The sequence below is a fragment of the Gymnoscopelus braueri genome (assembly GCF_963280865.1).
Source record: "Gymnoscopelus braueri genome assembly, chromosome: 4".
Lineage (NCBI taxonomy): Eukaryota > Metazoa > Chordata > Actinopteri > Myctophiformes > Myctophidae > Gymnoscopelus > Gymnoscopelus braueri.
Genome location: NC_137605.1, coordinates 37196709 through 37219756, shown reverse-complemented (window position 1 = coordinate 37219756; position 23048 = coordinate 37196709). Strand labels below are relative to the sequence as shown.

Below are 23048 nucleotides of genomic sequence, written 5' to 3'. Positions count from 1 at the left end.
GATTTCGACATTTTGGATATTTTAATACTGTAGTATTTTCCTGGTTTTAATCACTTAAAGGTAGGGTAAGTGATATTGTTTTGTAAAAACAAGTGTTAAATAGCTCTATATTCTGATTCAGTAACAGGAATCTCCTTGTCTCTCCAGCTCTTTGGTGAAAAGAAAAGACATTTTCAGGTCAGGTCAGGTCAATTTGATCGAATCAGGATTTTATCCAATCAGAAAGTGATGACACAAAGAAATGAGCAGAAAAAATGGAACTGGAACACTTTAACATTTAAGCTGATAAATGGGTACTCTCTCCTGATTGGTTGCAACCCACCTAAAAATGTATTTTCTGTTTATTAAAGATTGTATCAATGAGTAAACAACACGCTAACGCTGTTAGCACCAAGAGCTGACAGCCCGTAGCCCCGTAGCTAAATCTACCTGGGGATTTGGACCGTGACAGAGTACATCCGGGGCTGTGACCATGACGGCGATAGATCCCATAGGCCGAACTGGCAATCTCCAGTGATTATACAAAAACGCTAATAAACAGCTTACATTTTGGGAAAGTGAAAAACGGACGTGGTCATTTTGTGCATTATGCTAATGGTCAATGCCCGTGTGCAAGTTGAGATCAATTGCTCCAAATTCATGTATTAGGCAAGGGATAATTGACGACGAGACGGTCATTGTTGAAAAATAAACCCTGCGGCCGTCCGTCCAGTGCAACGCGGTCACCTCGTGATCAAATAGAATACATTTTTGGTTACTGCATTGTCTATTTCTCTATTCAAAAACATTCTTGAGAGCAATGTTTAGCTGTAAATGACATTGTGCGTTTGTTTACATGGCTGCCATGTTGGATAAGCTACAGCACAAAATCAAGCAGCTCAATTGTGCATTTATATAGCGCTTTTTTCCAAAGCGTGTTACATAGAATGTGCATTACATTCACCCACACATTCATACACCGATGGCGGAGGAAACCATGCAAGGCACCAACCAAGGGATCAGCGTCTTGTCTTGCTCAAGGACTCTTCGACACTAACTCTGGGGGAGCCCGGGATCGAACCGGGGATCCCAGTTCACTCTACCCGGCCACTCTACCCCTGAGCCACTGCCGCCCCTACACACCAACAGGTGCTCTGAGCCTTTAATTAGACAGTGGTCTGTTATTGAGCTCAGCGGTCATTATCCAGAAATAACACACCGCTGAATTCAGTGATTTAATTAAGCTATTTAAAGTTTCAGTGAGTATCCACAACTCACCAGACGTCATCTTTATTTTCTGCTGTTTGTGTTACAGTTTTTCTTTTACATGTTGGTGTGTGTATGTGTCCATGCCTGTATGGGCTTGTGTATAACTCAATTAACAGGCATTTGCGAACATCTGTTATAGTTATGCTTGCTTGTTTGCAAGCATAACTATATCAATCCATAACTATATGAATCCATTGATGTACCATCCACACCAAGCACAATAACTATATAACTATAAATAATATGTCACTTTAAAATCGTTCTAACTCAAGTGGATGGCAGACACTTCTGTACTCCACAACTATAATGACAACATTAGTGTGGATGCTTAATTATAATTATAGTTATGATATTGTGTGTGGACTGCCCTTTAGCATTATGTGCCATTAATAAGTTTACTTACTTTCTTACTTGATTGATATTTAACTCCTTACAATGCATTGCCACATATTTACTTCGTTTTCAGCTCTGAAAATTACTTGGTTAGTGGATGGATATCTCACTTTAATTTGGTTGATGATGTAATGCCTGCCTTCTCAAATCTTACGTAACATGGTATACTCTCAAGTGTCCACTTAGTGGCACTGTTGCTCTTTGGGAAATATTAGAAGTAGGCCTGTAGGTCTGTGAGGCACACAGCAGGACAGCAACATAGCATCTCTCACTGCTGTGTGAAACATAACGTCATCGTCTGGCCTTATAACTGGAGCAGCTTGCTGTTCTGCAAAAACAGTATATCTCTTGTCTTGCCTTATTTTGTACTAGTTTCCAGGTGACAGTCTTCCACATGGAGAAAATGTGTTGTGGCCCTATGGATGCCAAATTATTGTATACTTTGTAAATATAATGTTGAATGCAATGTAATGCATTTTTCTGATGATTTTAATATTTTAAAAAAAAGTATGTTGGTAGTGGTGGTACTATTGCCTGTACTGGAGCGTGAACTAGATTACGTCATCCTTTGGCTGAAGATCGATGTAGCCTGTTTACTCCTCTGGCAGCAGAGTTGACAACAGGAGCCCAAAGGAGCATGGAAAATTGTGTCTGTGGTTCAGGGGAGCTGGCATTTAGCATTAAAGGAGGAGAGATGTTGGGTGTGGAATTGTGTGTGTGCATGTGCATGTGCGTGCGTGAATGCACACACATGTGTGCGTACATGGGTGTATGTACGTGTGTTCTTATGTACGTGTGTTCTTATATATATAAGAGCTGTATTGTGACCTTAAAATCCTCTGTGCATTAGATTGTGTGGCATGTCATATTACAGTCATACAGAATCATGTTGCATTATTGGTGTCCTTGGGTGACTTTGACCAACGATTACATTAAAAGACAGACAGGTCAGAGAACAAGATCCGTTATTTGATGATATCGTATGAGGTATCACATATCCCTGTCATCCTTCATAGTTTGACTGGGTAAGTCTGCCGTCATATATATTCACCAGTACACATATCATATATTATAGGAACATAGATACTACTATAGGTACTGTGGCTAGATTCTGGTGTATTCCTTCTTTAAGTTAGCATATGTGCAGGTTTTCACGATGAAGGAACCCACAGCAAAATTGTGTTCATTTTCTGAGAGTTAAATTAACACTATTTTTTTTTTGAATGAGGCATGCCATTTGCAGTGGAAAAGTCATGGGTTTACTGTCTTTTTCTGTCTCTGTCCATGGTGCTGAGGGGCCAAAGCTTTCATGTACATACTGTACGTGCTGAGGGACCAGGTCTTTTGTTTGGTCCACGGTGCTGAAGGGCCAGGCCTTGGCAGAATCAAGTAACTAGGCTAATTGATTAGTTTAGTGTTAAGATATATCCAGTAGCATATTATCTGTCTTGTTGTGAACAATGCCAAAGGGATTATTATACACGGTAAAATCCTGACGCGAGTATGGGTCCGTTTTTACACCCTCAGAGTTAAATGAGCACTCAGGATTTAACAGTGTAGAGTTTCCTATTGGGAACCCTGGCCAGTCTGAGCGTAACACATCACCACATCTGTTTGCCAAAAGAACATACAGGAGGCAAAAGTGATAGTCACAGTGAAGTAACCAGTCAACTGGCAGTGACTGTGGAAAGAACAAACCTGAAACCCTTACTTCAAATCTCTGGTTTGATGGATCACTGGAGCGGTGACAAGGGATCATTATAAAGGCATCATGTCATTATAAAATTATTTTAATGAAACGGTGGAGGATGAGATGGAGAGCAGAAGGGAGGGAGAGAGAAAGAGAGACAGGGAGACACAGGGTGACCTCGTAACCTGAGCTTCTCCCTCGGTTCTGTGCTGGCTGTGTTGTGACAAGGAGGTCTGGATGCACGAGTGCCCGTGTGTGTAGACATTCTGTGCTGGCTGTGCGCGCGCATGTGTGTGTGTGTGTGTGTGTGTGTGTCTGTGTGTGTGTGTGTGTGTGTGTGTGTGTGTGTGTGTGTGTGTGTGTGTGTGTGTGTGTGTGTGTGTGTGTGTGTGTGTGTGTGTGTGTGTGTGTGTGTGTGTGTGTGTGTGTGTGTGTGTGTCAGTATCCATTATTCACTGTCCACTGGCGGTGGAGAACCAGCTTGAGCAGAAGGGTTGTTTGTGTGCAGTATTGTTAAGATATGACATATCAGGTAGTAAACAGTAGAGAGTGGAAAGACAGACAGAGGAGCAATGGTTTGTGTGTGTGTGTGTGTGTGTGTGTGTGTGTGTGTGGGGGGGGGGGGGGGGGCTGTTATGAGCTGATTTTAAACCTGCTGTGACTTCATAAGAAAGGAACATTTGGCTTGGCCTGCTGAGCCACCAGGACACCGTGCCTGTTTTTCTTTTCTCTATCCGTCCTTCCTTTTTGAAATTATTTATTGGAGATTGAGTTTATACTCCCCATGTGGTAGATGTCGAGAAAGCTGAGAGCTTGACAGTAGGGGAGGCACAGGTGGAATCAGATCAATTTGATCCTAGGCTTTGGCTCTGGAGCACGAATCAGCCACAGAAACTTCTCGGTGTGTTTTAAATATATATATTTTTTAAATAATATAATTACTTGTTACTTATTACTCTTTTTTTTCAAAAGTAATGTTACTTTACTTATTACTCCCTGCATACAGTAAGTACTCTAATTAGTTACACTACTCGTTACTTTTTTGTTAACCCGGCAACACAGATTTTTTTGCGGGCGGGTGGGCCGGCCGGCGGACCACCGCGGCATCACTATGACTCAGACATAACCATAAACAAACCCAATACTTCACTACTGTGACTTAAGATAAAGTTAGTCATTAAAAGAAAAATACATTGAACATGTTTGACAACCTATCTTATGTGTGTGTCTACATCCATTTTCTGAGCTGTGAATGGAGCTATAAGAACTCCTGCGTGCAACTAAGTGTAACTTAACCTTAACTGCTTAATTTCTTTAAAGCCCTATAGCGACCCATTGAGTTCCATCTCTCTGTTGAAAAGATAGAGGGTGAGAGAAGAGCATGGTAGAGAGGAAAAGGGAATAGAGGAGACCAGAAGAAAGGAAGGAAGGAGAGGATGTGAGAGGATGGGGGTGTGCAGGTGCGGAGGACAGATCAGATGAAGAGGAGAGTCGATGAAAGGGAAGAAGAACCAGCCTTAAGAGAGGATGAAAAAGAACACAAATGTAAAATAGAGGAGAGGAGAGCAATGGTTAGGAGGGAAGAGTGGACTAAGAACATGGAGAGAATAAGACAAAAGAGATGAGGGGAGAGAAGTGGAGAAATGAAATAGAGCGATGATGATGATGACAATGATGGTGATGATGATGATGATAATGATGAATTAAGTGGTATTGATGATGGAGGGATGGGTGGAAGAGGGATAAAGCTAGGGTGTGGCTTGGATAATTGCCTTTCCTCTGGATAATCACTCCATACAGAGCCCTCAAAGCTGTTTTTTATTTGTCTCTTCCCCTCACGGGGCAAATTGCTGCTCTGACAATTCTACAAAAGAGCGTACCACTCTGAAGAGGGAGAGAGTGGGAAGAGAGAGAGAGAGAGAGAAGTCTCTTCATTATGTGGACCCCTCACTCACTCACTCACTCACTCATGCATGCATTAATGAGGAGGCCCACTGTTGTAGCCCAGGAGGGTGTTTTTATTTTTGTATTCTTTTGCAAAACTGTGTGTGTGTGTGTGTGTGTGTGTGTGTGTGTGTGTGTGTGTGTGTGTGTGTGTGTGTGTGTGTGTGTGTGTGTGTGTGTGTGTGTGTGTGTGTGTGTGTGTGTGAGAGAGAGAGAGAGAGAGTGTGTGTGCGTACGTGTGCTTGTGCATGTCTTACCCCTGACAAAGGTTTGTGTCGGAATAAGCATATTGGCACCCTTTAGAAAATGGTGCACCACCCTCTATGGTTTGACAATGACATGCAGAACACAGCAGGTTGTCTCTGGTGCAGAGGACCATGTTGGAGGTCTAGTAATTGGCTGGTTTGGATTTTTTTTCCTGTGACAGGTTTAGGATTGATGCAGTTAACACATTATATCTCGAGCTAAATGGCTGAAACAAATTGTGATGGGTGTCTGTGGGTCTGTCTGTGGCGGTCTCGTACATATATATCCATATGGACTGGACATTCACCATGCTGTAGATGGGAGAGAGGGAGAGAGAGCCTATTTCACCCATGCAATAAACCTTACAGCAGTTTCATTAACAGGGCTGGCCAAACACACTCTCTCTCTGTTTGTCTATAGCACAGCGTCTGTGTGGTGTTAGAATTTGTTTTGCAGTTTGGTTGACGCTATTCAAAGAAGTGGATGGTGTGTTTCAAGGACAGCCCGTATTCACTTGGAATACAGAGAACAAAACGTTGTGCTCTGAATAGGTTGGCATCCTATTCATTTGCCAGCTTCGCCTTAATGTAGTTACTGTTGCACCAAATCAATTTGAGATTCACAATGTATCTGTGAGGACTGGCCCTTATTCATCTATATGAAATTGACATTTATGTGTTGGTATTTTTTAGCAAAGCTCTCTTATAGTCTGGCCCTCCAGTGATTTTCTATATTTTCTTTCCCACACCATTTGTTTTATTATGTTTATTAATGTTTTTTGTTAGTTAGTTTTTATTTCTATTGTGTGTGTGTGCGTGTGTGCGTGCGTGCGTGCGTGCATTTGTGTGTGTGCGTGCGTGTGTGTTTGCAAGCCAACCAACCAGATCAACCCCCCCCTGCCTCTGGTGTCATAAAAAGGTGATGCTGCCGGTGGGAATTAGCCCCGTTAGTCTGTGTATCCATAATGCCTGTCAGAGTGACATACAGCCCAAAACAACGTTGTGAGACAGGAGACATGGACACAAAGACTGCGTGTGTCTTAAACCGTGGGCCTGTCTCAACCAAGAGAGGCTCACCAGCAAAGGATGAGAGGGAGATCATGTATAAAGGTTGTTTTTCATGTCAGTATCCTAGAGCGAGATTGTGTGTGCGTGCGTACGTGCACACACACACACGTGCTCGTGTGTGCATGTGAGAATGTGCGCGTGTGTGTGCTTCTGTGAATGCACTCGTAATTTTCCATCGCAGACGAGCATCCTCCTTCCACATCCATCCTTCATTCTCCACTCCCCCTTCATCTCTCCTTTTCAGTAAAAGCAGAAAAAGGTTCTCCATGACCCTTTGATGCAGGATTACTGGATTAAAGAGCATGCGTAGATATACTAATCTGTCACATTAATCTGTTAACAAGGGTTTCAGCTGTGACATACAACAGTGCTGGCTGTTACATACAGAGTATAGGGTTAGGGTAACATCTGCCATTTTCATGACATACAGCCTACATTTTTAATGTCTGCCATTTCTCATCTATCCCGATTTACACTCCCCCCCCCCCCCCTCCCCGAGTTTACACAGAAGCACTTCTGGAGTACTTGTGATAGCAGCACCAACATCTAAGACACTGCACAGAAATGGCTGTGACATAGCCTATAAATGGTTACCGGGGTTAGCAGCTGTCACTTCCAGATGTGCTCCTTTCTACTGGTGGTTTTCGAGGCTTCGTAGCTTAAGGAGGGCATCTGAAGTAGTTGTGATAGAAGCAGCAACTCTGCTTCAAAGCTCTCGGCCTGACACTGACGCAGAATGAGAGAGCTCTGTTGATTGTTGCCCCGGTACATTGTATTGATGGATTAGCAACTGGATGCAATGTTCCTTAACCCAACTGCTCCCAATTATTAGGATGGGTAAATGACACATTTTACATACATGTACAGTATGTGCAAATTAATATTAACAAAATATCCCAAAGGAGTGGAGACAAAATTCTAGTTCTAATTACTTGAGCCCTGTACGTTGTACGTTGGTTAGTGAATAATAGCCCATCTAGAAATCCACAACACGTCATGATGCGTTGTGAGCTTATACAGTAGATCGGCTATTTGTAGTTATTCTTAAAATCTTTGGAAATGTCAGGACATTTTTGACTATAATGACATGGCCAAAAAAGGATGCCAGATTTAAAATGGTTAACGACAACCTTTGCATGGTCAATGACTATGTCATTTAGTCATACTAGAGGTTCAGGCCGCGTAGCAGGCAGCCCTCACACCTACGTTGCACCGCCGATTCGACCAATATGTCTGAGTATAGTGTCGGGGGCGTTGTCAGAGTACCTGTTGTACCCGTCGGGTATAACAGGTACCCCGGTACCTGTTGTACCCGTCTGTCTTTTGTGCCCATAAGGAGAGCCATGATGTCATTAATATATATGCATTAATATATGCATATAGTCTTATTCGTGTCCACGCATATGCTGTCTTAAGTTGTTAATATAGGACTAGAGGTTCGGGCCCTCACATCTAGAGTTTTGGCCGCTACGCGGCCCTCACACCTACGTTGCCGATTCGACTGATATGGCCATATATGGAGATCTCTGTATCTGTCAGTCCTTGTCCTTTTATTGGCATAAATCGAGATCCCTGATGTCATTAGTATATGGCCATATATGGGCATGGCCCCTTTTGTGGCCATGTTGTGTGTGTGTGTGTGTGTGTGTGTGTGTGTGTGTGTGTGTGTGTGTGTGTGTGTGTGTGTGTGTGTGTGTGTGTGTGTGTGTGTGTGTGTGTGTGTGTGTGTGTGTGTGTGTGTGTGTGCGCGCGCTACGGCTGTCGTCTTATTCGTGTCCACGCATATGCTGTCTAACTGGATAAATGTGATGCATATCGTGTAAGAGCACTAATGGCAGAACTAATTGCGCACTTATGTAATTTCACACAAACTGTATGGAAAATATGAAAGTTGCACTCATGAAATGTAGCTTATTGGATTTCCCATGGCATGCACTATAGTTGTGCATAGTTTGGAGGCAGTTGTCCAGAACTGACAATCCGACCAATATGCCTATATATGGGTATGCCCATATATGGAACTGACCGACCACAAACTCTGCGTGCGTATTGCAGAGGATCCGATGGCGTGATGCGCAGAGTGGGAAGTCGGTAGGACCAGCGGATCTCCCAAAAAGTTGATAAATCCGCAAATCCCCATATATGGAGTACTCTCCACCATTTCCCTTTTTACATTTGAGAAAATGTAGCTGAACCCATGACCTTTATGAATATTACAGTACTTTGCTTCTCTGTCTGCAAAGCTATTATTCCTGCACTTCCTTGAGTGGCAGTCAATGCTTACAAGGCCAGGGCTATGTGTCTCTACACAAGCAATTTCACTATTGGGAGAAAAAGAAATGTGTTCAGTTATTCATCGAGGTCTTCAAGCCCCTTGGAACATGAGGTGCATAATTGTATTCACTTGGTAGCATTATTATGATGGTACAATTGTAAGAGCTTACATTATTTCTTCTAGAGACGAAGGTCAAATGTGTGTAATCAAAAGAAAACGCTCACTTAAATAGTTTTGTGTATTGAAACTAAAACTTTGAACCACTTCTGTGGGAAATTCTTTATTATGCACTTTCTACTTATGTTTTCAGAGAGGCTTATGTGGCATGACCTTTTGGTGTATTCTACATTTTTTCAATGGGGGACATAATTGGTTACTTGCGAGTGGTAGATACTAGTTAGAGAGACATTCATGGTTTCTTTTAGGATTACTTCACTTCATGTTCTTCATTTGTTTATATAACCTTTCTTTTTCTTTTCTTTTTTTGAGTGATGTTTTATTTTGATTCTGGATGCTTTGCTTTTTAGCCTATCTTTCTAAGCTTTCAATGAGGACATCTTTGACATTTGTCTATGACTAACAACTCTGTTTATGTATATAATTTTTTTTACACAGTGTCACACACAATACAGTACATACTGTGATGACTGACCCAAACCAACGGACGCAGATTTTGAAACGTAACTTCATCCCGGTCGGGGCAATTTCCAAAAACAAGAAAACAGAATAAAGTAGCATTCAGTTGCTCTCCTATATAATAATAATAATAATAATAATACATCATACTTATATAGCGCTTTTCTTAGTACCCAAAGTCGCTTTACAAAACAGCTTAAAAACTATTTTATTAGGAGCAAAAACAAAGAAAAACGTTAAAAGGCTTAAAAACAAGAAGCTAAGACGTAGGGCCCGTACACACTGCAGGAGATTGGGTCCGAGATTGCTGTCGCCGACAATTTTTGGCGCTCGCCGACAAAACCTCCCGATCTGACGCAGATCGGCCTTTGATCTGCGAGATAATGCTCGCTCTGTGTGAAAGGTTCCGCGAGACGATGTGGCCGCGATTATCCGCTCTGCGACGGCTTTCCGACCGTTTTCAGATAACTACCATGTTAGATATTCAGCTCTGTCCCAGACAGGAGATCGGACAGTATCATACATTATGAAAGGGTCTGCGAGGAGATCCACGCTAGAGCACATTACAGCCACCGTGGCCAGGGGAGCGTCGCTGGATCTGACCACAACAAACAGTCCCAACCGCAATATTACCGTCCAGTCCTGTATTAAGTTAACATTATAAAACAAAATGAGAGAGTGAGCGAGCTTGGTGGGCTGTTTATTTTAGAGGAATTGTACAGAGAGAGAGAGAGAGAGACAGACAGACAGAGAGTGAGAGCAAGAGCGAGCTCTGTGTGTGTGTGTGTGTGTGTGTGTGAGAGAGTGTGCAGCATGTGCACGCTGTTATGAACAGCGTTGCCAGATGTTGCGAGAGAAATAAGCAACCAGGTCTATGAAAACAAGCCCAAGAAAAGGCCACTTGAGCACTTTAAACCTATTTACAAATACATTGGATATTTGAAAATAGCCGATCTACAAGCTCACAACGCGTCGCAGCTATTTTCAAATAAAAATCTTGAGAAAATTGTGGAATATTTTCCAAATCCACACAAATCTTGTATGGGGGTCAGTGATGGCACAACATATTTACAGAAGGGGGGTCTGCGGACAAATACATATTATGTGTTGTTTAAACCACTGGTTTAAACAACATTAGGAAACAAGGCCAAATAAGCAACTACACAAATAAGCCCAAAAAATGCACCCCGCAACAACCAATATTTACAAGCAACTCTACAGAAAAACAAGCCCAAAGTCGCTTATAATAAGCGGACATGGCAACGCTGTTACTGACGGCTTCTGCGCACTTGACTGCGAGAGAGGGAGAGGGAGAGAGAGAGAGAGAGAGAAAGAGCGAGAGAGGGGGGAGAGGGAGAGAGAGAGAGGCATATCACGGGATACGTCGATTAAAATGAATTGGAATAAACTCAAATGTATGTATTGGGTCTGACTCTTGAGATAGCATCCTAGTGAACTATCCTACAGTGTGTCAGCCCTTGTCGGGGATCAATCCTGTTGTGAAGACCACAACGATATTATGACAGCCGATTTCAAGAAATAAACTCCTGCAGTGTGTTATGCTTAACGATCAGATAACCCCCCGAGCACTTTAAGGTCCTGCAATGTGTACCTGCCTTAAGAGGAAGAAAGGGAAATTTGGTTTGGGTTAAGGCAGGTACACATTGCAGGACCTTAACGTGGTCGGGGGGTCATCTGATCGTTAAGCATAACACACTGCAGGAGTTTATTTCTTGAAATCGGCTGTCATAATATCGTTGTGGTCTTCACAACAGGATTGATCCCCGACAAGGGCTGACACACTGTAGGATAGTTCACTAGAATGCTATCTCCAGAGTCAGACCCAATACATACATTTGAGTTTATTCCAATTCATTTTAATCGACGTATCCCGTGATATGCCTCTCTCCCTCTCCCTCTCCCCCTCTCTCGCTCTTTCTCTCTCCCCCCTCTCTCGCTCTTTCTCTCTCTCTCTCCCTCTCTCGCAGTCAAGTGCGCAGAAGCCGTCAGTGACAGCGTTGCCATGTCCGCTTATTATAAGCGACTTTGGGCTTGTTTTTCTGTAGAGTTGCTTGTAAATATTGGTTGTTGCGGGGTGCATTTTTTGGGCTTATTTGTGTAGTTGCTTATTTGGCCTTGTTTCCTAATGTTGTTTAAACCAGTGGTTTAAACCAGTGGTTTAAACAACACATAATATGTATTATGTGGTTTAAACAACACATAATATGTATTTGTCCGCAGACCCCCCTTCTGTAAATATGTTGTGCCATCACTGACCCCCATACAAGATTTGTGTGGATTTGGAAAATATTCCACAATTTTCTCAAGATTTTTATTTGAAAATAGCTGCGACGCGTTGTGAGCTTGTAGATCGGCTATTTTCAAATATCCAATGTATTTGTAAATAGGTTTAAAGTGCTCAAGTGGCCTTTTCTTGGGCTTGTTTTCATAGACCTGGTTGCTTATTTCTCTCGCAACATCTGGCAACGCTGTTCATAACAGCGTGCACATGCTGCACACTCACACACACACACACACACACAGAGCTCGCTCTTGCTCTCACTCTCTGTCTGTCTGTCTCTCTCTCTCTCTCTCTCTCTCTGTACAATTCCTCTATAATAAACAGCCCACCAGGCTCGCTCACTTTCTCATTTTGTTTTATAATGTTAACTTAATACAGGACTGGACGGTAATATTGCGGTAGGGACTGTTTGTTGTGGTCAGATCCAGCGACGCTCCCCTGGCCACGGTGGCTGTAATGTGCTCTCATTGGCTGTAGCGTGGATCTCCTCGCAGACCCTTTCATAATGTATGATACTGTCCGATCTCCTGTCTGGGACAGAGCTGAATATCTAACATGGTAGTTATCTGAAAACGGTCGGAAAGCCGTCGCAGAGCGGATAATCGCGGCCACATCGTCTCGCGGAACCTTTCACACACAGCGAGCATTATCTCGCAGATCAAAGGCCGATCTGCGTCAGATCGGGAGGTTTTGTCGGCGAGCGCCAAAAAATGTCGGCGACAGCAATCTCGGACCCAATCTCCTGCAGTGTGTACGGGCCCTTAGGCAGGGAAAGCACGTCTAAAAAGGTTTTGAGGGAGGCTTTGAACACGGCAAGAGTGGGGGCAGCTTTGATGTGAGGTGGGAGTGGGTTCCAAAGGGTGGGGGCTGCAACTGAAAAAGCCCTGTCACCCCAGGTGCGTTTTTTTGGGGGGAGTCCAGGAGGTTTGCGTCGCCAGACCTGAGGGAGCGGGAGGGGGCGTGGCGTTTGAGGCTGCGCCCTCTACAGATCCGGTCAATGGAATTTTTCTATTGACAAGATCTGTAGAGGGCGCAACCCTCTTTTTACATTTTACATTTTGGCCAAAAAGTGTATTTTAGACGTGAGTGGGGGGCTCAGAGTGTTCCCACTTGGTAGAGTTGGCTTTCAACTCCATAAAACAGTCTTTGTTTTGGTGAGTAGCGAAAGTGTATTTTTTATTTTTACTGCAGACGAGACGCTGCGCAGCCTGTGGTGCGGGCGCATTGGCTCGAAAGTCCCATAGCTTTAACAGGAACTCCTTCAAGGCTATGAATCAGAGCTAGAGGAGACAGAAACAACAGTGTCAGGCAACATAACTAACACAGTAAATGTGCGACAGAGAACCAGTGGAGTGTACTCGCTTACCGCCCGATAAGAGTGTTCCTCCAGCAAGGAGAGCCAGCGATGAATGAGACAGAGTGTTGATGTTACATAGTCAAACACTTGATCAGAACCAACTCAGCGCAGCTGTCTCCAGCTTGTCAGTCAGCGGGCAGGTGTCATCACATCAAGCTGATTGAAAATGAAAATTTAAAACGTACCTCCCCTCAATCACACGCCCTAGGCATCGGCGCAGGCCGAGGTACTGTACTCTGCCGTCACTACGCTGGCTGGCCCTGTGGAGACACTCACCTGATCGGTGGTATTGGGGCGAGACTCCACAAATACATACACTATTTTTTTATAATATTACGAGGCTTTTCCCCTTCAGGCCTTACCCTTGGCAGAACTATTGTGCTGTACAGCTCAGTAAGTAGAGCGAAGCAGTAAGGCTTGAAAGTTGAGGCGTTCCTAATCTGCTGTTCATATATGCATGCACTCATGCTATGGTAACGGATTTAAAAGGGGTCCCAGCGGGGAGTTTTCTCTCAGTGCATCAGGCTGGGATGCCTGTTCCGTGCTTATCGTGTCATGGTTTGAAAGGTGACTCATTATACATGCCTGCTTCACAATGACACCCTTCTTAATATAAAGAGTAATGGCTAATTTAGCCTATATTTTGTTGTATGATCTTATTGCTCCCTGGAAATAACTGGTTTTCAACTGAAAACGTCACCATTGAAACAACAAGCAACAGTCATACAACAAAGTATTTGGGCTTCAAAGCAGTAGTATATTCAAAGCATATCAAAGCATAATAGTATACATAGTAATTGTTTAGATTGATGCTACAGTAGGTCCTTGGTTTACCTGTGATCCTAGTTGTACTGAGGCACTACACTTTCTCTCTGCATTTTATGTATGTGACTGATTACCTTGTTCATTGTAAGTCGCTCTGGATAAGAGCGTCTGGTAAATGCCTACATACAGATGGTAGTGTTGTTATATGTAGTGGTTCATACTGTGCATTCATACTGCTGTTCTACTGTGCATGGCCTCTAGGATATGTGTCTTTGTCAACCCACAAAGAGAGACAGTCTCCTGTTACCACATTTCACAGTAGAAAGTGTAGAATGTAAAAGACCATTTCAACATTCTATTGGAGATAGGTTAAAATCCTTGCACCCAACCCTTGCACCCTCATCAAACTAATAACAATAATACAAATCATAATTAACCACATGAACACTGGCATCCCTATTCTGGGGCAAACATTCAGCGAAAAGACAGACGTTTCTCTGACAGCTCATGTCGTTTCCCAGGACAACAGTTGCAAAAAGGATGTTCACAGTGGTTGGAATATACTCAGGAGACAGTGAAACAGTAAACAGTGTTATTGTTTACATAATGAAAGCATCCATATAGGTGGGCTGGGTCCTCGTCTACAGTATGTTGTATCACATTGTAAACCCCCAGCAAAACAACAACCGCAGCGCCTCTGTTGCGGCATATTTCCTGGTGATTGGCCATGTTGTTATTAAATGTTTTAACAAGACCCTGGTCAGTGAATGTGGTCCACTGCTGAGTGGCAACATTTCATATTTACTGCTTAGAGTTATTACCCATGCTGTTTTACACTCCATCATAACTTAGCCATGTGCTGAGTGGGTGAACCAACTGGGTGTAAATAAGCAATATATGTTGAGATATACTGAGGGTGTTTGGAAGGGTGATATAAATACATTATGTTGTAAGTAAAGACTTTAGTGTTTACTGTATTTAACCCAGCAGAATTAATCAGATGAGATTGGAAATGGCTTGTTCAGACTTTAGACCATATTAACAACGTTTACACTCATTGGTTTCTAAATCCAGATGTGCAGTAGTAATGCAAATGTGCAGTAGTAAAGCAACATTTAGCTGGTATCACATACTATATCTCCCACCATCCACCTATGAGTACAGTACATATACACCATTCTGTGTCTTCATTTTTTAGTTATCCACCTGAGTGCGTAACAAACCTGACTTTCAAAGTTTTCTAGTTATAATGGGGAGGTTGTGCTGGGTAATAGGATGCACATAGGCCTCTTTGCAAGTTCGATTGAATCGCAATACAATAATACACTACAGTAGGCTATTTGTAGCAGTTTCCTCTGTGTTCTGTAGAATGTTGTTAGTGTGTTCTTATGCGCATGCTAATCCTATTCCACATGTTTAGTGGACAATATGAGCTAGATTTGAAAATAGTCCATGCAGATAAAAAGAAAGTAAAGATTATCAGCTTACACATAGTTCTGAGCAAAAAGAAGGGGGAAAAAAAGCCCAATATCCTCAAAAATAGAATATGAAATTCTAAATAATGTACAGTATCTATCTGAGCACTGTGAGCCTCTTTATTTGATTCTTTCTTAGAACAATGGAATTACAGGTACAGCTCAATACAACCACGACTGTACTGGTCCCTATGGTGCCATCAGCATATCTCACTCTAAACATTAACTACCTAGGCTTTCCCTGGCAATGAGCCACCATAGACATCAGCTGTCTAAATCAACATCTCTCCTCTGACCATAAACCTGTTCATGGCCCCACTGCTGAAGAAGGAATTTATTGACAACCTGGTTTTGCTGACGTTGACCCATTCAGGTTTCCTGTACATTCAAGAAAAGAGGCCTTTCTGCACGCCATTATCTCACCCAGGGGTCTTTTACGGTGTGGCTCTGCAGGAGGCTAGCGGTTTATAAGAGGATTGGCCTGTGTGTGTGTGTGCGTGCCTGTGTGTGCGTGCCTCTGCATGCATGCGTGCACGTCTGTCTGTCTGTCTGTCTGTCTGTCTGTCTGTCTGTCTGTCTGTCTTTGAGAGTGTCTGGAGCTAATCTGGCAAACCGCTTGAAAGATCAGTGCCAAATGTCTTGTGCACACTGCCAATAGGCCAAAGAAATAGCTCCAAATTCTTCTTTTCACATATGTTTTATGTTTTTGGAATGATGTAACTTACATTTCATAATGGAAGTCAAAGGGGCTCAGATCAGGGTGAAACCTTGCCCAGATCTGTCTGATCTGATATGAGTCATACTGTAGGTCAACGTCATACAGTAGTTACGTCATACATAGACGACTGTCCACATGAAGTCCGAGATCCACATGAAGCCACGCCGTTCCCATGTGGATCTAGTTTTTTCCCCGTTTTGGATCAGTCAGTGTTTTCAAGAATGCAACGCCATGACCCTCCACTGACGGAGAAGCTCCATCACGGAGTGGCCCACAACACCAACACTATGAAATGTTGTCTCATGAGTGCGTCGCTCAGTGAAAATAACCAATTTTCAAGCGATTTTCAATATATATCTATATTGTGATGGACATTCATTTATATGTCTACATAAACTCTTCTAATCTCCTCCTTGAAAATCAGTTATTTTCATAAAGTGATGTGGTCGATGAAGTATAATGTATGCTTAACATGATAAAAAAAAGGAACAGCCTTGCATTTTCACTGGAATGAAAGCTGACAGCATACCTGTTCAATGCCGCAGGGATTACATGAGGAAAGCTTTATCAAATGTTGAATATTTAGCTATAACCTCTTTGTTTGGATGACATTAAGCTCATCCATTCTTCTGTTGGCAATGATATAGTCCAATAATTCTTAACCTTTTTAATTTCAAGGACCCCAGTTTGATATACACTAGCTCGCTGACCCCCATTTGATATGATCTTTTTAAACCTCTGGGACCCCGATCTACACCGAAAGAAAACAAATCCTAGCTCAGTGTGGGCCGTGCTGGAAGCAGAAGAGGCTTGCGGGTCCTTGGCTTTGAAAAGTTTGGGAACCCCTGATATATATACTGTTGTCAGAAAGCCTGGTTGTGAACCAATACCAGAGATGAAATGAACACGTTGAATATACAGTCAATCTTGTGCCTGTTCGTTGACATTTTCCCATTGGTTTCTGCAGTGTGAAAAATAAAAGTGAATCTATCTCTACTGTGATCGGAGAAGAAAAATTTGGCAGTGGCAGTTTGTTGACAGTATTATGTAGATGCAGGCTTTAGTCGGACACTCACAAACCACAGGGGGTTGTTGCCGTTATAATATCCGATGTTGGTTTATCCATAAATATTTAATGGAGTCGCTTTCACATAATGTTACCTGGTACAGTATACATTCAGGTCTCCCGGTGTGCATGTAATTACTGTACCGAAGGGATTGGACAAGCACATCAAATATACAAGCATGGGCTCTGCATATGTTACTATAACAGAAGTCCCAGCTTTTTCTTGTTCCACCACCATGAGGAACTGTTTGACAAAGCCAGCCGATACCATTAGGTTGTGAAAGTAAAATACGATACTACAATGTTTTGCCCTCGCAAACATGCCAAAGTTGATTTCAATAGAGGTATACTTGAGCCTTAAAGTCATACTGTGACACTTTCATTTAGCAGTCTTTTTGGCAACACCTCTGGCCTGTCTATGGTCTGTTAGAACTGTGATTCCCAGAATTCAGTTTGAAACAGAGCCACAGATGTACCGCTCCAAAACAAATGATGCAGGGTCCCAGTGCCAAGAATATTTAGAAAAGCAACACCAACGTTGTTAGAAACTGTATGTATTAACTTTGATATGTCAATAAATGTCGGGGTCAGACACCTGTGACAAAAAATGGTGTTTAGAATAGTTTTCAAAAAACACATCTATGTGGAATGGTTATTGTGAAAGATATACCAGTGAACGATTATATCAAAAATAACCTAAAAGTGTGACTTTAAGGCAAAAAGTTATGTGTGTGCGTGCGTGTGTGTATGTGTATGTGGCGTTAAAAAGAAAATACTGCCAAATTATGATGCTTTTTTTGTTTCGTTTTTCTGAACAGGTGCCATTTAGACTACACATCATCCAAATGACAAACAGCAATATATATAGATATATATATATATATATATATATATATATATATATATATATATATATATATATATATATATATATTATAGTACAGCACTATGATATGGTATTTATGACATGTGTGTACTGTATGTGTAATACAAACAGACAGACCCCAAAGTCTCCAGCCATTTTCAGTGCCAGACTCCGGATCTTGTGGATTTAATGAAAAGGAAGAAGGGGAGTTTTCTAAATATTGTATTTAATTTGATTTAGCATTTTCATGAGCCAGGAGGGCCTCAGCCTCAAATCACGTTAAGATGTTTACAGTCATATTAACTCATCCGCTGCTTTCTGCTTACAGTCAATCGTATGGCCCTCCCCGTTAATGAATGCAGGAGATTTCCATAAAATATTCTTAAAGAAGTCTGTTATTATTACCATAACGTTTCATCTCCCCCCACAGCTAAACTTCAATCAGTTTTGCATTTGAAATGCATTAAATGTCTCCATAAACTCTTCTAATCTTCATCCGAGCAATATTTCTCCTTTAACTGGTGTGAAGAAAAAGGGGAAACCCTTATTAAAGACATTAATTTACACTTTTTTTTTCTCTCTTTCTTTCTATCCTGGCTCTTGTAGCCCTATATGATTGCAAATTTCATCTCAGCCGGTGTTTAAAAACAAGTGTGTAATTGTGTTGTTTATTAGAGCGTACAGTTGTATTCCTCTTTATAATGCTTAATTATTATGGGTAATTACTCCAAGCCTCCTGATTCAGATGTGCTTGTGAAAGCTGAAAACCCCTGTATTAATTTCGCACTTCAACCAACCAACCCGCTTGGCTGACTTGATTGTCTCAATCGGAGTGAACAAGTAGCTTCAGCGGGGGGTCTTATACCCCAGTTTTATACTTGGTTGCGCGCCGCGGCATAAATCAGGCTTTAGTTTGAACACAGGGGGCTATAGGATTACTTATAAATGTCACACATGGTGGTCTATTATTCCTGCAGGGGTTTGATTGGTTACTTCTGTGGACCCACAAGAGAGATTTTAGACAGATTTTAATCAGTGTGTTTCCCCCCCCCCCTGCTCTACAATGGCCTACAGTAGTGGTTCTCAAAATGGGAACCTCCAGGAACCCCCTCAAGGACCCCTTGGGGTCCACTTTTAAATGATGATAGTGGGGGAACCAATTGGACCCTTACAGGTCTGAACTCTGAGAGTGTACATTTGGAACCAAGTGCCCTTACGGTTCCATGTGTACACTCTCAGAGTTGTGGGGGTCCGTCCGTGGCCTAATATGGATACCAGATTGGGGGTCCGTGAAATAAAAAAGTTGCCACTGGCCTACAGTATTGTATTCACCCTACCTTATAAGGTGGTGATATGAGAAAGCTATGACAACACATAGATAGGTGATTGGATATGTTCAGCAGCCAAAGGCTCTAATTTGTCTGGAAGAAAATTTCAGATGGTAATCTCATGACAACCTACGGTACTTGCCCAGTTTTAGAGAATCACTGCCAGGATGCTAGCACGGAAATGTAAAAGATTGAATGGACTGATTGGTGTGTGTGTGTGTGTGTGTGTGTGTGTGTGTGTGTGTGTGTGTGTGTGTGTGTGTGTGTGTGTGTGCGTGTGTGCGTGTGCGTGCGCGTGCGTGCGCGTGCAAGTGTGTGTGTGTGTCAACCTTGAAAGCAACAAATGGAATCAGCCTTGATACATTAATGCTTATTGAGTATTACTTTCATGTTTAAATTCAAGAGGTATGTTATGATAATGATGATATAGGGTTGGTAATGATGACGTTTTTGGATTGTTTGATTTGACAAATGCAGTTTGCACTTTACCATGGAATCTTATAATATGATCAGTTACCTTAAAGCTTAAAAATGATAGTTAATGCCTCTCTCTGCTTCACCTCCATTGTCTGGGGAAGTTGTTTACTTGTATGAACCAGGTTGGGTGCATTTCATTTCATACCACCAGGTGTCACTGTTGTTCTATGTTTGTTGAGGTGGAACGTTCAGTATTTATGTGCCTCAGTATGGGTAATATATCAAAATGTAATCATGTCATACATTACATTACAATGAAATGCATGAGACGTTTCTGTAAATTATATCACTGCCTTTCACCGTCTTACCTTTAGCGTGTCATTCTCATCTTGACCTTGTTCAAACCTGTTGCACATTATCTAAACACCCTCTGACCAACAGAAGTGTAACATTCCTCTGTTACACTTCTGTTGGCCTAGCAGCACGAGGCGTTGTGAGCTTGTAGATCGGCTATCTTTGGCAAAGAGGTATAGGTGTAGAGGGAAAAAAGAGCAGACCAAGTAAACAAAAAAAGTGTAATCTTAAACACAATGTTATACAATACAGAGGGGGTCCCTGCTTCATCTCTCTCTCAGCTAGGGGGTCCTTGGCCTGAAAACGTTGAAGACCCCTGGCCTATCACTAGTTCTCAAGCCAGGGGTCTTTGAAGGGTCCATAGCTAAATGGCTGAGCCAACTGGACCCTTACAGGTCTGTAACTCAGAGAGTGTACAACTGTAACTCTCAGAGTTACAGACCCTTACAGAGTAGTTAGCTACCGTAGTTCCTAGTTAGTTAGTTCATTGTTAAACAAATGGGTTAACAATAACTCTCAAATCAATAAACAATAAGGGTCAATTTGTTTCCATTAGTACACTATTTTACAGTGAAGAGATAAAGAAACATCAAATGGAGGTCTGTGGCTTAATGCTTATCAAACTGGGGATCATTGAGGTAAAAAGGATTGAGCATCGCTGGCCTAGACAAGCCAACATTTCGCACATAATGATGGAAATACACAGTAAAGGTCCTTACACACACTTAAACCTTATAAAGTCAATGCAAGCTTACATGGAGCGAAAAAGCGGAAAAGCGAAGCGAAAAAACGTCTTTTAATTATTCGGAACGAGTCCGAATTTTGCGTATATTCGCATATTCGCCGGTGTGTAACCGCCTTTTGACTTCTGTGCAATAGTGGTTCTGTCGAATCTGTCTACTTGCCAAGACCGCCATCATTCACCGTGCACAGCGATACCACTTATGTCTCTCTCTCTGTTGGCAGATGATGAATCAAAGGTTAATGATGCAGACGCTGAGCACAAGTCTCCACAAGACTCTCCAGATGAAGAGGTGACATTATAACTACACACTGGTGAATGCCCGGTTCAGACAATGGCAGATTGAGGGTTCAAAGTGTGTGTTCAGGGAGAGCTAATCAATTTGTCATCTGCCATATCTGTCTGTCTTTTTCTCCTTTATGCTGTCTAGTAAAAAACAGTATACAATACAAATAATCTTTAAGCTCATCTGAACTACACCACGAGATATGTATCACACTGTTGACATCATTGTTAATGGTTGTAATGGAAACACCATACCATAAGACTGATCGACCAAATATGGAGATACAGGGATCCCTGATGTCGTTGGTAACTGTTATGTTGATGATGTACATGGGCATAAATGGGAGACTGACAGACAGACAGAAAGACAGACATACTCATACTGTACATCTTCTGCATTGATATGCAAAGGACTTCTATTGTGCACACTACCACATTGGTCCAGTGGCACAAACGGTGGCAAAGCTCGGCCAATCCGTGAAGCCGATGTGTTTGGTTGGTCCCCCCCACAGAGATTTGTTGCGGCCTCCACAGTGCCACAGACAGACAGACAGACAGACAGACAGACAGACAGATAGACAGATAGACAGACAGACAGACACACAGACAGACACACAGATAGACAGATAGACAGACAGACAGACACACAGACAGACACACAGACAGACACACACGCAGACACAATTTTCTGCAATTTATAGATAGATTAGGCCATTATAAACAATCCAGTTATGTACCTAATTGAAATTCAATATGCTATGTGCATTACAGAAAGCTGCAGCCGAGGAGAATGTTGAAAAGATAGAGGAGAAGGTCACGGCTGCTGAGGCCACCGACACCAACTCAGAAGACACCTCTTCCATCAAAGAGGACAAGAAGGAAATCCAGGCGCCAAGCCAGGCATCAGAGGAAGGAGCGACAGCAGGGCCTAGCTTGGTTAATGGAGGAGGGCAGAAGAAAGAAGAGGCAGTTAAGCAGGACGCGGTTAAGCAGGAGACTAAGGAGAAGGTTAAACAGGAAGCTAAGGAGGAGGCAGGGGTAAGTGAGGAGGTTAAACAGGAGGCTACGGAGGGGGAGCAGATAGAGGAGGAGGTAGAACAAGGAACCAGCAGCAACGGCACTGACGAAGGCCAGGATGCCAAACAGGGGAGAGACAAAACCAGTGGAAAGGAGGATAAAGACCCAGATAGCGTAAAGGAGAACGAGAGAGGCAATGACACAGATGCGGGCGTAAAAGAGAAAGAGAGCGGAAACGGCGGTGAACCACCAGAGAAGAATGGTAGGGGCAGTAGCAAGGAAGAAACTGAGGTCAGAAGCGGAGAAAGAGAGGGTGCCAAAGGCGGGTCACGAGAAGTGGAGAGAGAGGTGAATGGAGAACTGAACGGGGTAGCGGAGGAAGGCGCTGTGTTCAGTAAAGGGGAGGGAGGAAAGAAAAGGGAGACTTCAGAACATGCCAAAGTGAACAGAGATCAAACCAATGATGTGGAGAGCAACAAAGACCAGAAAACAGGTGAGCAACTGGGGGAAGAAAGAGGTGGAGAAAGGAAGTGAAGAGCATGTTGAGTGGAGTCAAGAATAGAAAGCGATACTCAATTTAGTCAAGTCAAGTCAAGTCACCTTTATTTATATAGCACATTTAAAAACAACAGAAGTTGACCCAAAGTGCTTCACATTCACAATAGCATAACCTAGTAAAATACAGCATAGTAAAATAAACAAGCAATACCTCAAACAAAAACAACAAAAATAGGAGAACATGAAAGCAATACAAAGAAAATACATTCAATATATTCAATGGCCATAGGTTAATTGCCCTCAGACTGAGCTGAAGACAATGGAGAAGAGGTGGGTTTTTAGGGTGGCCAATTTAGGGTG

General features: G+C 42.5%; 1 protein-coding gene across 1 annotated transcript in view; it reads left to right on the top strand.

Moving 5' to 3' along the window:
* LOC308083592 (uncharacterized protein) overlaps window positions 1-22724 on the top strand; it is a gene marked incomplete at both ends in the record, with an annotated part of 31812 nt that extends 9088 nt beyond the window's left edge. The window contains 2 exons of the mRNA XM_080425907.1: window positions 21113-21180; window positions 21945-22724. Coding sequence (XP_080282033.1) covers window positions 21113-21180; window positions 21945-22724 — 848 coding nt within the window. The remainder of the gene's footprint in view (window positions 1-21112; window positions 21181-21944) is intronic.
* Between the last annotated feature and the right edge of the window lie 324 nt (window positions 22725-23048).